Consider the following 12,120-nt stretch of genomic DNA (forward strand, 5'->3'; position numbering starts at 1 on the left):
TTTTGGGGGGGTGGGCAAAGATGGAAATAACTATATATTACAACAAAGTCACCAACGTTGCTATAATTAAGCAGTAAGACAAGAGAGATTGAGCAGTAATGCTGAAGAGTGCAGATCTAGTGGTGAAGCAAAGCATGAGGCAGAGCCATGTGCCCCCAAAGTGCCCACGAAATGCATTAATCAGCAGAACTTCATGGTCTTTGTGTCACAGCAACACTACAATGAAACGTTTGCAACTGATTTTAATATTGGAATAAACTGTGGGAAAGCATCCCACCACTGTAGAGACTAACGGAGCGCCATCACCTACCCCCCGGCTCCCCAGTCTCTGAGGCTAGTTCCACCCAGGCAGCCGCCATTGTGCTGTTCATTTTTTTTTTTTAATTTGGGGCAAGCAGACTTTGTGCCAGTCCCTGTGCTACTGGTTAACAGCACTTTTTAAAAAATGGACGTCACAGAAAAAAAACCAGTCATTAGAATGTAGGTATAAGAGGCCAATTTTTAAATTAGTAACATTTGAAACTTCTGAAAAATGTCTATGTCATGCTTAGATACAGATATGTGTAATACACACATGTGGTATACACTATGCTCATCTCACTGTATATAAAAATTTGGAACAGTCCATAGAAAATCCCTATTATCAATGGATTTTTTATTCAAAGAAAATTATTTCCCATGTAATAAGGAGCATTTAATATTCTAGGAAAGAGATGAAACCAACTAATGAAACAGATTATGGAAATAGTCACAGTTATTTTCAAACTTGTTGAAATTTACTATCAAAACGAAAGAGAAAAGAGGGAGAAGAAAACATCTAAGAACCAGAGATAAATGATAGAAACAAGGGTATAAATAATTAACCCAAAAAAAGCCCAAAATTTAATATTACATAATAGAATTTAATATATTATAATAAATTCCAAGCTGTTAATTTATTCAAATATGTTTGGGGTATTGATCTGAACTTTGTATTTATTAATTATGTTTTCAATTATTCCACTGAATAGAAGTTCTCAATTATTCCGCAGAAAGATTTAGCTGATTGAGTTCACCACAATTCAGAAAAGTTAAGCTTTCCTAATTAAAGACATAACTAAACATGTACAGTATCAGCACCTCACTTAGTCACTAGTAATTACAGAATGGTAGAGTAATGAGCAATTATTCTGTTTGATACAGTAATGCTGAAGACTATAGGCCTTACCCGTGGTCAAAAAACAAATAAGAAAACACTGTCATCACTGGGTGACAGCCCAATTTAGGAGCTCTCTGGAGTTCTCTCAAATCTGTCATAACCTAGTAACTTAAAGCTCCATAAACACTTTCTGCTTTCTTTTAAATGAAGAGACATTTTGGTAGTAAATTCAAAACATAATAAAGCAGATAGGCCATTTTAGATGGACTCGACCCTTCACAGACTTTGGACTACAGAAGTGCTTTGCGTCAGCCAGCTGGTCTCTCCAATTCCTGCTAAAGATGACATCAAAGGCAAACTCTCTATGTTCTGATTATCTCCTCCAGTTACTTTTACTCCGAAATGGGTCTGCCTCACAGAGAACTCATCAAGTAACTAAGAGTAAGCCCGTCTAGGACATTACTATCCACCTAGTTTTTATTGTGTAGCTAAAGGATTTCTAAACAAATCACTGGAAAGAACTAATTATGAACTGACAAAATTTTTTCCTAACGGGGTTTAATTTTTTATTTGAAAAACATTTGAACCTGAGTATCATAAATGCTAAGAGCAGCTAATCATAAAAGAGAAGGCATCCTGTTACATTTTGTTTTCTGTCTTCCACAGGGCCTGATGGAGGCCCTGACTGCTGAGTGGCCAGGACTGGCATTTACCTCATTAACCCCATCACCACCATTGGACCAGCCCCACTGGCTGTTTACTTATCTCCCAAAACCTTTAGCAATGACTCTATTCCAAAGAGAATCCAAGACAGAATCTCATTTCCTACAACGGTTAAAAGTGATTCTGATCAGCATTTCCCACAGACATTTTATTTCTGTTATTCATCATTGGAGACTTTTCCAATGCACACATACATGCGACGTGAACTTCTGATCTTCTCTGCAAGAGAGCTCCCATCCTGTTTCGCACCACACAGCGGTAAAACCCAGCATCAAGCCTCTGTAAAGACGGGATAATATACCTGCCAAATACCAAAAAGAAGTGTTAATGCTTCTATATCTAGGAGCAACTCTGGCATCTCATTTCACAAGTGCTCAACAAATATTTTATTTTTGGTAAACTAATGTCTAGGTAATCCTTCTCTGGTCAACATGCTCACCCCAACTGCAATTTATCTGTGAGATTACATAATCGGTGTCTGTCTCCCCAGCGAGGCTTCCAGTAGTACATGAAGCTGGTTCTAGACCTGTCTTGTTCATCACTCCACCCCTGGCGCCAGGCACACTGCCATACATGTAAAAGATAACACTTATAACTAGTTGAAAAAATGACAAACGTAAAATAGCTCTAGGTCATTACACTTAAACTAGACATTTCAACAAAAAGTGTTTATAATTCTCTCTCTTAGAATCTCTAAAAGTTATTTCTAGAACTGGCAACAATCTTTACATAACATGTCATGTTACTCTCCCTAAAAATTCCAACAACACTTTTAAGATGAGATACAGGTGTCATCGAGGCAAAGAGAGCAATGACCCAGTGACACAACTCCCCTCTGCACTCACTGTTGTAGAGCCCCCAACACAATTCATACACTTCCCTCGCTTCTCTGCATATGGCCTGACATTAACTTTAAAAACATTTTGGGTAACTGAAAGGTGATTTCACTGGTATTTTCCACTGCTGTGACTGTAAGTAATCACATCCTTCAAACCAATGCCTTTCTAAAAACTTCAATAACATCCTACAGAAGAAAATAAGGTAGTTAGAAGATACAGATCCCATAAAAGCCCTGCTTTAGGGTTTACTATTAGTTTTATAACTTAGGATGTTTTGAAATCCATAAGCAAGTACAATTTATAACCAAGGACCACTTGAAGTGAGTTTTACAGCTCCAGAGCCCAAACCTTTCACGATACCTAAGAGAGTACATTAATTGGTTTCTAGGCCATGTTCAAAAACAAATCAAGAATAAGGCTGAGTCCTGAATACTTTTTACAAATGGGAAGTTGCCTACCATAAGAAAGAAAAAGAGAGCTAACACCCAATCAAATGGTAGCCTATTTCCCAAAAAAGAGAAAACTCGGCGACGTTATCCTTTATTACAAAGATGTTAATAGTTATCTTCAATTTAAAAATACTTCTCAAAAGGATAATCAGAGAAACTTTTAAAAATCTGGTAAAAAGCACCATGAACAGTATGCTTTATTAGCTCAGTTCCTAAACATAGCTTGAAATCGCTTATATTCAACTGATTGCTCATCCTTTTACTCAAGTATGTCCAGTTCGTCAACCTGAAAAAGGAACTTAAAGGCATAATTTTTAAGTGACTAAAACATTTGGACAATATAGGTAATTCAGCACTAAGCAAATATTAATCAAAGTATGTTTTCCCTCTGATAACCATCTTGGTATTCCCATGACAAGATTAATAAAATCTTTTATGAAAATTATTGCTGAGTTTTAATCTTCAAAATTTTACTCTATTCTGAGGAATGGCTCATCTCAAACAAAAAATTAATTAGTGTGGATAATAAGAATAATATCAAACCGAACACAAAAAGTCAATGCCATTTATTTAAATTACAAATCAAGACTAGAAGGATGAGCAGCTTTAACTGTCAGATACTATTATTATACTAAGGAGGAGTTTTGAAATTAAGTTAAAATGAAGTCAACAAAAGTTTTTGGAAATGAAATAACACAAGTATTGGGAGGACATATTTGAAAAACTACATGAACAGTTTCATCATTGCAACATTTCCAAATTTATATAATTGTTATCCATTCCATTTTCTTTTTTTTTTGCAGTATCCTAGATTTTAAATTTTTATGAATTTCTGTAGTAATCCTATGTACTAATGCACAAAAATAGCAGTGTTTGCAAACCACAGGGAGAAGCAGATACAAAATTGAATATTAGGCATATGCTGTTTTGTACCATCTCTTTAGTCTAATGTCTCGGCAGGGAAAAAATATACAGAAAAGTTGCAAAGTACTCCACCTATTATAGGAATTCCTATACAAATTATGTTCACCTAACAGATGGGAATATTCACTGCAAGCCTATTGTTTATAAACACACATTTTTAAGCAGAGAATGTTTCCTGGCTCTTTATAAGAAAGTATGATAAAATCTTAGCACCATATGCCACTAAAATATAGAAAATGCCTGCTCCTACTTCAAATAAACACAGCAGGGAATGTTTGTATTCACTGTATAAAGGCAGAATTCTACTAGACCAACAGAATATTTTCCAGGGCTAGTTCATTATCAGGAATAGCAAATTAAAGAAAATCAAACACAAAATCACAGCAAAACCAAGGGTTTAAATGTCCATTCCTGCTAAGTAAGAGAATACCTCAGTTCTGAATTGCCTCTCAGATGGACCACAAGAACCAGCCCAGAGTTTCTCTAGCAAGCAACGTTAGCTCTATTTCAGCCCATAAGTAGCTGCTTGACTAGCCCTGCCTGTAGTGAACATTTGACATTTTTTTGTCTACCTGGGATCTATAGCATTTTCCTGTGTTCGGAGAATTTTCCACTCTGAGTCTCGGTGGAGGCAGACCCCTGGACACAGGCAGGAAGCAATGTGTGACCACTGGCCACACGTACTCTGGATTTTTGATCTGAGGCTGGTGATGCACAGGAATGGGGCTGAAGGAGCATTCATCTGACAGCAGTGGTCCCGGGGTGCAGCAGAGCCCGGGCCCAGGGGGGCAGTGGCAAACAACAGTATCCAGGCTCCAGGTGAACTAGCAGCAGGACTCTTGCAGGACTGGCTCCTGGGCTGACTGGCTCTAGTGGGCTCACCTCATTCTGTTCCTGCCCAATCTCCAGCCTGCCTGGAGACTGATTCTAAGGGCAACCCAACGTCCATACAACAACTTCCTATTCCATTTCAGTAAGAAAGAGTTTGTTTCTGTGGCTTGTCCTAGAATTCCCCACATGTCTACACTACAGGACACAGCCAAAATTATTTCAGGTGAAAAAGCTTCTGAAGTTACCAGGTGCTCACCATGGTCACAGAAAAACCCAAATAATGCCTCTCCAAATCATCTCTCTTTTAAAAATCGTGGCTTCCTGGTAAACCACAAAGAATCACTAGGCAATAACAGTCCCTCCAAAACTGGGATAAATTAACCTGTTATGAATTTTCCTGAACATGAAACACTAAAATTTGAGAAAATGTCTGATAAAATACTGCCTGGGTGCAGACAAATTACTGTGGAGCAGTTCTTCCAGGAGCAGTGAGGTACTATGACTAAGGACACAGGTCTACAGAGATCGGTGCTGGTTCTGAATAATGATGGCACATCTGCATTTCTCCCTCTCAGGTCAGGCAATATAATTCAATTCCAAGAGAGAATCTTCATGCCCATTAAAATTAGACCTAAGGCTTTTTTTTTTCTTTGAATAGGGATCCTACATCCATTTTATGCCACTCCAGGTAGGACTATTCTTCACAACTCTAACTTTTTATGCTGGTATAAAATATCTATTTTGCATGAAAATAAACAACCAAGTTCTATAATAAACCTTCATATCTTGGCCCAGAGCCCAATATTATATTCAAAGTGAAAAAAAAAATGGTTAAGGAAAACAACAACAACTACAACAACAACAAAAACCCCTGTAAACCATTTATACCCTTCTTGGAACTACTTTGATTTTTCTTTTGGAGATGTGATGATAAATCATTAGGCTTTCAATGTTATTTCTATAAATTTCCTATATGAAATTTAAAAAGAATAATAATCAAAAGTGGAATCAGTCTACAGCTTTCTTTACAAACAAAACACTGAAATGAAAAATCCAGAGTGAAATGTGTTAAGAAAAAGATAAAAGGACCTAGACCCTTAAGCAGTGTAGGACTATAAGAGATTCTAATTATTTTAGCCAGAATGTGCAAGACTAGTCCATTTGAGCCAAATATAACTGTTATTATTGTGGGCTGGGCAGTTCAAAGAGGACAGGACTAATGGAGAGGTAACAAGCAGAAGAGTGACTATAAACCAAGTCAAGAAAACTGAAGCCGAACAACTTGGATAACTAAGCCATTTATGGGAAGACACAGGCGGAAGTCACACTCAGTTCAGTGGGATGATGAAGAAACCAACTGGTTACATGTCACCTAACAAAAGAGTTCTCAATTCAATAGACTGCTCCTTTCGATGAGTAGGGGGCAGAGCAGATTAAAAACAAAACAAAAGACAAGTAGAGAAGTCTTTCCCATAGCTTAGCAATAAAGCATAATTAGATGCTTTGTCTCAGGGTCTTCAGATTTTTAACTACTGATCTTGTATCCCATAACACTGCTAAGTCCACTTAATTAGTTTTGGCAGCTTTTTAATAGATAATGTCACATTTTCTATATTGACGATCATGTCGCCCTCAAAAAAAGACATTTTTATGTCTTCTCTTACAATCAAGATGTCTTTTATTTTTCTGTATTTGTCTTCCTTACTGCATCGGCCAGCAAATCCACTATTGGGATCTGCTGAGCTTCTTTCATTGGTGGGTTTGTAGTTTTCACTAAATGTTGAACATTTTCAATATTATTCCTTCAAATACTTTTCTGCCCCTGCCTCCTTTGGGATTCCAATCACACATACATTAGGCCAGCTGAAGTTGTCCTGTAACTTCTTAATGATCATTTCATTGGGTTTGATCCCCCCCCTTTTTTTCTATCTGCCTTTCATTGCAGATAGTTCTATTGCTATACCTTTAAGTTTACTAACATTTTCTTCTGCCATGTCTAATCTGCTGATACCCCATCCAATGTGTTTTTCATCTCGGACATTATAGATTTCATCTTCAGAAGTTTGATTTCTGCCTTTTAATATGTTTCATGTATGTATTTAGCTTTGATCACATGGAATACATTTATGATGTTTCAATATCTTTCTCTGCTACTTCTAACACCTGTGTCAGTTTTGACTTGAGAGATTAATAGATTCATATTTCTCCTCCTTATGGGTCATACTTTTCTTCCTCTTTATGTGCCTGATAATCTTTGATTCAATTCTAGACATTGTGTATTTTACCCTGTTTGGTGCTGGAAATTGTTGTATTGCTATAAATATTCTTGAGTTTTGCTCCCCGATGCTTCAATTTTTTTTTAAGATTTTTTATTTATTTATTTGACAGAGAGAAAGACAGCGAGAGAGGGAACACAAGCAGGGGGAGTGGGAGAGGGAGAAGCAGGCTTCCCATTGAGCAGGGAGCCTGATGCGGAGCTCGAACCCAGGACCCCGGGACCATGACCTGAGCGGAAGGCAGACGCTTAACAACTGAGCCACCCAGGCACCCCTCCAATGCTTCAAAAATACTTGAAAGTCATCTGATCCTTTCTGGTCTTGTTTATAAAACCTTAGGATCAGAGCTGCATTTGGTCAAGGCTTAATAATTCTCATTACAGACCCAAGATAATTCTGTATCCTCTATCCATTAATCCCATAAATTATGAGGATTTTTGGTATGGCTGGTGAGAACAGGCCCCCCCCCCTCCCACCCAGCCCTGTGTGGTAAGCATGGGAAGAACTACCGTCACTTCTGGGCAGTGTTTTCCTGGGCCTTGGTGACTCTCCTCACATGAATGTGCTGATGAATATTCTGCCTAATACTTAACATAGAACCTCTGCAGATCTCTAGTCCTCTTTCCCTGGTAACTCTCTGGATTCTCCATTCTCTCCAACTCAGGAATCCTCCAGACACATGTGCAACCCTGTGTCTGGGGGCCATAGCCTAGAAATCCTCACATGGCATTAAAGCTGGGACAATCAGAGGGCCCACTGATTTTTTGTTTCTCAGGCATCACCACCTTTGGCTGCCTGATGTCCAGTGTCTTAAACACAACTGTTTCATATACTTGTCTGGTTTTATGGTTGTTCAGATTTCCTATCTAGGATTCTCTTTTATATTTCTTAGTGAAGTTTTCCACTTCATGTAGGTTCTTATAAAGGTTATTCCCAGGTATTTAATAATTTTTATTGATATTGTGAATTTTTTCATCTTTCTATAAGACATAAGAAAAAGTTACTTTTTCCTTAACCATTCCTATTTTCTTACTGGAATTAAAAAAAAGAATATTATCCATCAAACTTCTATTGTTGATATTGTCACAGAAATTGAACCACAGAGACAGGTCACATAAGGAGACAATAAGATTTTTAGCAGTTCACAGTATCCAATTATCCCTCCTGTTATAACAATGAATATCATGCCTACCACTAAGAAATTATTGGCTTAGATATCTATCTATTCTTATTTGAATATAATTTCTTATCTCAAAGCAGAAAATAATTGAAAATAAATATTTTCTGAAAAAAAAGATAAATCTGCCTATGACAGCTATGTAAACTTGATTTAATTGCTAAACTCCTACAATTTTGCCAATACAGTCACCTGTACCTAAATATGCATAATGCATCAATATGAAAAACATCAGAAACTCACTGAAATTCATTTGGCAGTTTGCAACACAAGCAGCAAAGAAAATGCTATTTTTGGTCAAAACTAGAAAAGCTGAGTTTATATTATGTGCCCTTTATAGGATTAGTATTTTCTACTGACACCAAAGTGGGGGTGGGGGTAGAGAGACTCCATTTCAGGGAGAAAACAGCTACCATTTTCATAAAGTAGCCATGTTTTTCAATTTGAGACTGAGAATGGTCTCATGAAGGTTAACATATGACAGCTGAAGGTGCTTATTGGAAGGAAGTAGATGAAAGAGTAATTTGAAAAAAATAGCATGAGATTTTTGGACAGGTTTTATATCTAAAAAAAATGATGACAAAATACAATGGATCCCTGATAACCCATCTCAACGTCTGAAGCCCTCAGTGAACAGAATATAATTTATCACATCTACCCCAAACCATTCTTGCTTTAGAATAACCCATTTCTTCTTACTAAGTTTCTAAAGAAATGGGAATGAAGCATGTATCTCATTTTAATGGCCATATATAATGAGCCGCCCCTGCAATCTTGCTTCAGTGACCCACAGTGCTTTGTCTTCCTGTGGATTATCCAGAGTGTGCCAAATTAACAGGTAAATCTGCTAGTGCAAAGAGCAACACAAAAAAGCTGCATCTTCCTTGCATATTTTAAAAAGGACAAAAAACCGTTTCATCATTAAGTCTAAATAGTTGCCTATATAATAATGGCATGGTGTATGATTTAGAATTTTTTTAAAGATTTATTTATGTGTGTGTGTGAAAGAGAGAGAGAGGTAAAGGGAGAGAGAGAGAATCCACAAGCAGACTCCCCGCTAAGCACAGAGCCCCATGCGGGGCTCGATTCCAGGACCCTGAGATCATGACCTGAGCTGAAACCAAGAGTCAGCCGCTCAATTGACTGAGCCACCCAAGCACCCCTGAGTTAGCATTTTTTATTAAGGTTTTATTTATTTGTCAGAGAGAGAGAGAACAGAGGCAGGGGGAGTGAGGGAGAAGCAGGCTCCCTGCTGAGGAAGGAGCCAGACGAGGGGCTTGATCCTAGGACCCTAGGATCATGACCTGAGCCGAGGGCAAAAGCTTAACCGACTGAGCCACCCAGGCGTCCTTGATTTAGCATTTTAAAACAAAACTGTTACACTGCTGTTTTACATGTGTCCACTGGAATCTAAAGATTTTGAAACCCACATTATCCATTTTTATTAATGAACTCTTTAACAGATACAACCTTCATACTGTTCCTTTCTACTCTTTGAACTTGAGTTGTAAATCTATTTATCTCCATAGAATTTTATTCTAATGTAACATATTTTTATGCCTGAAAGATATTTATTGATTATCCAACATACTTATCTGAAATAAAAATACACATATAAATGGCAACTTAAAATGATATCCTTTGATCAAAAGATTCTAAGTGCTTATAAAAATTATTCTGTATTACATGTTCATTGGAATTATTACAGTTAATCAAAACAACATATATATGTTAATGTTGAAATATAATTATTAAGCCTTTAAAATTTAAAAAGAAAATGTCTCTTAATGACAGGTAAGTGGCTTTTTTTTTCAATTACATTTCATTGAATGGGAAGTTATTTACCACTAGAATAAACAGAATTGGATAGAAATTAACAACAAAGAGAAGGTATTGACAACATATTTGTGGCCATTTGTATTCATTTAAATCCAATGAGTACATGGAACAAGAAAATAAACAAGTAGAGAAGAGGTTGAAGCACAGCAGCAAGCAAAACACAGGAAAGTAATAAAAAATGGATATGGATTTAGAATATCGAATAATCTTTTTTGCAAACGTTAATCAAAGTGTCTTCTGAGTAAATGTTTGAGAAAAATACAAAGCCCTAACTTTCCTCTTGTGCATGTTCCTTCTGCATCGAGATAGAACACGGATCTGATCGAAGTAAACAACACTTTCTACCTCCTCCTCCCTGAGATCTCCAACTGAGGCCTCACCACACTCTTCTCTCAAAGGAGGGTAAAATGCAGACAGAACATGCTTCATAAAAGGGTACTTCTCGACTTCATTCTTCTTTCTGACAAATCCTGAGTACTCGACTCCTGCTCTGTATAAGTGGACAAACCCCAGGGTGCAGCTGTGGGTTTACCACCTAGATAAAACAAGATGCCCTTGTCTGCCATGGATCTAGCTTGCACACTCTTTGCTTTGCTCTCATTACACGTTCCTTGAGGCACAATATAGTCTTTGATAACAGCCAGAGAATGGAAAAGGTGGGGATGTTAAAATTGGTACAGCTCTTGCTGCCTCACTACACAACATATCCAAATTTTTAAAAACCCAAAATTGATCAAAATATCCCGTTTCTAGTGTCCTATTTTCCCCTAAAGGGAATATGTGAAAGGCAAGAAGTTCTTCCGGGGTTGTTTAAAAGAGCCCCACATTTTGTTCAAGCCAAATATTCGGAACTATGCACTTGTCTTGCATCCTTGAGAGGCAGTTCCATAGGAGGACTCGGGGAGAGTGAGCCTTCCTTCTGTGAACTGGGAGAAAGAGCACAAAGGGGGCAGGGGAAGAGAACCACAGGTGCCTACACAGAGGCATGTTCTCAGTCAGCTCAACCTCAGAAAACACACATATGGAAACTGAACATCTAAAAAGAAATTCCTTGGCCACTATCCATGGCCCTGTTCCCCAATTTGAAGACCATCATTATAGACCATCCACATTACTACTTTTTGTAGGGAAGAATAATCTGGAGTCTTCTGAAATCTCATTCCTTTCTTCCTGGGGCATACAAAACATTATGTCACTTCATTTTTATGAGAAATCTCTGAGGTGGGTTATATCACACCCATCTTACAGATGAGAAAATCAAAATCAAACTGGTTAGGTCACTTGTCCAAAGTCACACACAGAAGTTGAATAGAAATATCTGGATTCAAGGTACCGGCTGTTAAAGCCCATTACTCACATGTGGTTCTCATTTCTAAGCTTGCTTGTCTTTCCCTTTCTTATGCCCCTCCTACAAAACCAAGTCCCCTAACACCTCATTATAATAATATAGAATGTCAACTAGGATTTACTAGCAGATTGCTTGTGGGCCAGAAAATACACCACTTTACCTACATAGAGCCTTTTAATGCTCACAACACCACAAATGAGGTATGATCATCCCCATTTTGCAGGTACTGGTGGCTTGCCTGAAGTTACATTGCTGATGCTAATTGGGAGTGAGCTGGGATTCAAACCTGGGTCTGTTGAAGTCAACATGATCTTAACTATTATGATAAATTGCTCCTATAACAGCAGATATTCTGACAGTATAGGCCTAATAATGAAAGAGGTGGTCACAAATTTCTATGTCTACAAAGAGCAGATGGATAAGGTAACTGAGCAAAACACGGTTCTTCTGTGTGGGGCAGCAGAGCCAGGTGGCTAGGCCTTCTGAGTGGTCAAGAGGGACCAAAAAGTGCATTTTAATATGAAATCTTACAATTGTTAAATGCTGGCAAGCAATTAAGAAATATATTCTGTGGGT

At 37.7% G+C, this 12,120-nt stretch overlaps 1 protein-coding gene across 3 annotated transcripts in view; it reads right to left on the reverse strand.

The window, feature by feature from the left end:
- The window catches only part of SDK1 (sidekick cell adhesion molecule 1), an 887,311-nt gene that overhangs the window by 509,394 nt on the left and 365,797 nt on the right, over nt 1–12,120 (reverse strand). For 2 of the 3 annotated variants that reach the window (XM_027612939.2, XM_027612937.2), the window contains exons 1-2: nt 2,301–2,414; nt 2,056–2,162 (exon numbers count right to left, since the gene is read on the reverse strand). In XM_027612939.2, the coding sequence (XP_027468740.2) occupies nt 2,056–2,162; nt 2,301–2,371 (178 nt within the window). In that variant the 5' untranslated portion in view covers nt 2,372–2,414. Of the gene's footprint in view, nt 1–2,055; nt 2,163–2,300; nt 2,415–12,120 lie in introns of those variants that run through there. The other variant, XM_027612940.2, reaches the window with a different exon arrangement.

Source organism: Zalophus californianus, chromosome 10 (genome assembly GCF_009762305.2).
Source record: "Zalophus californianus isolate mZalCal1 chromosome 10, mZalCal1.pri.v2, whole genome shotgun sequence".
NCBI classification, from domain to species: Eukaryota; Metazoa; Chordata; class Mammalia; order Carnivora; family Otariidae; genus Zalophus; species Zalophus californianus.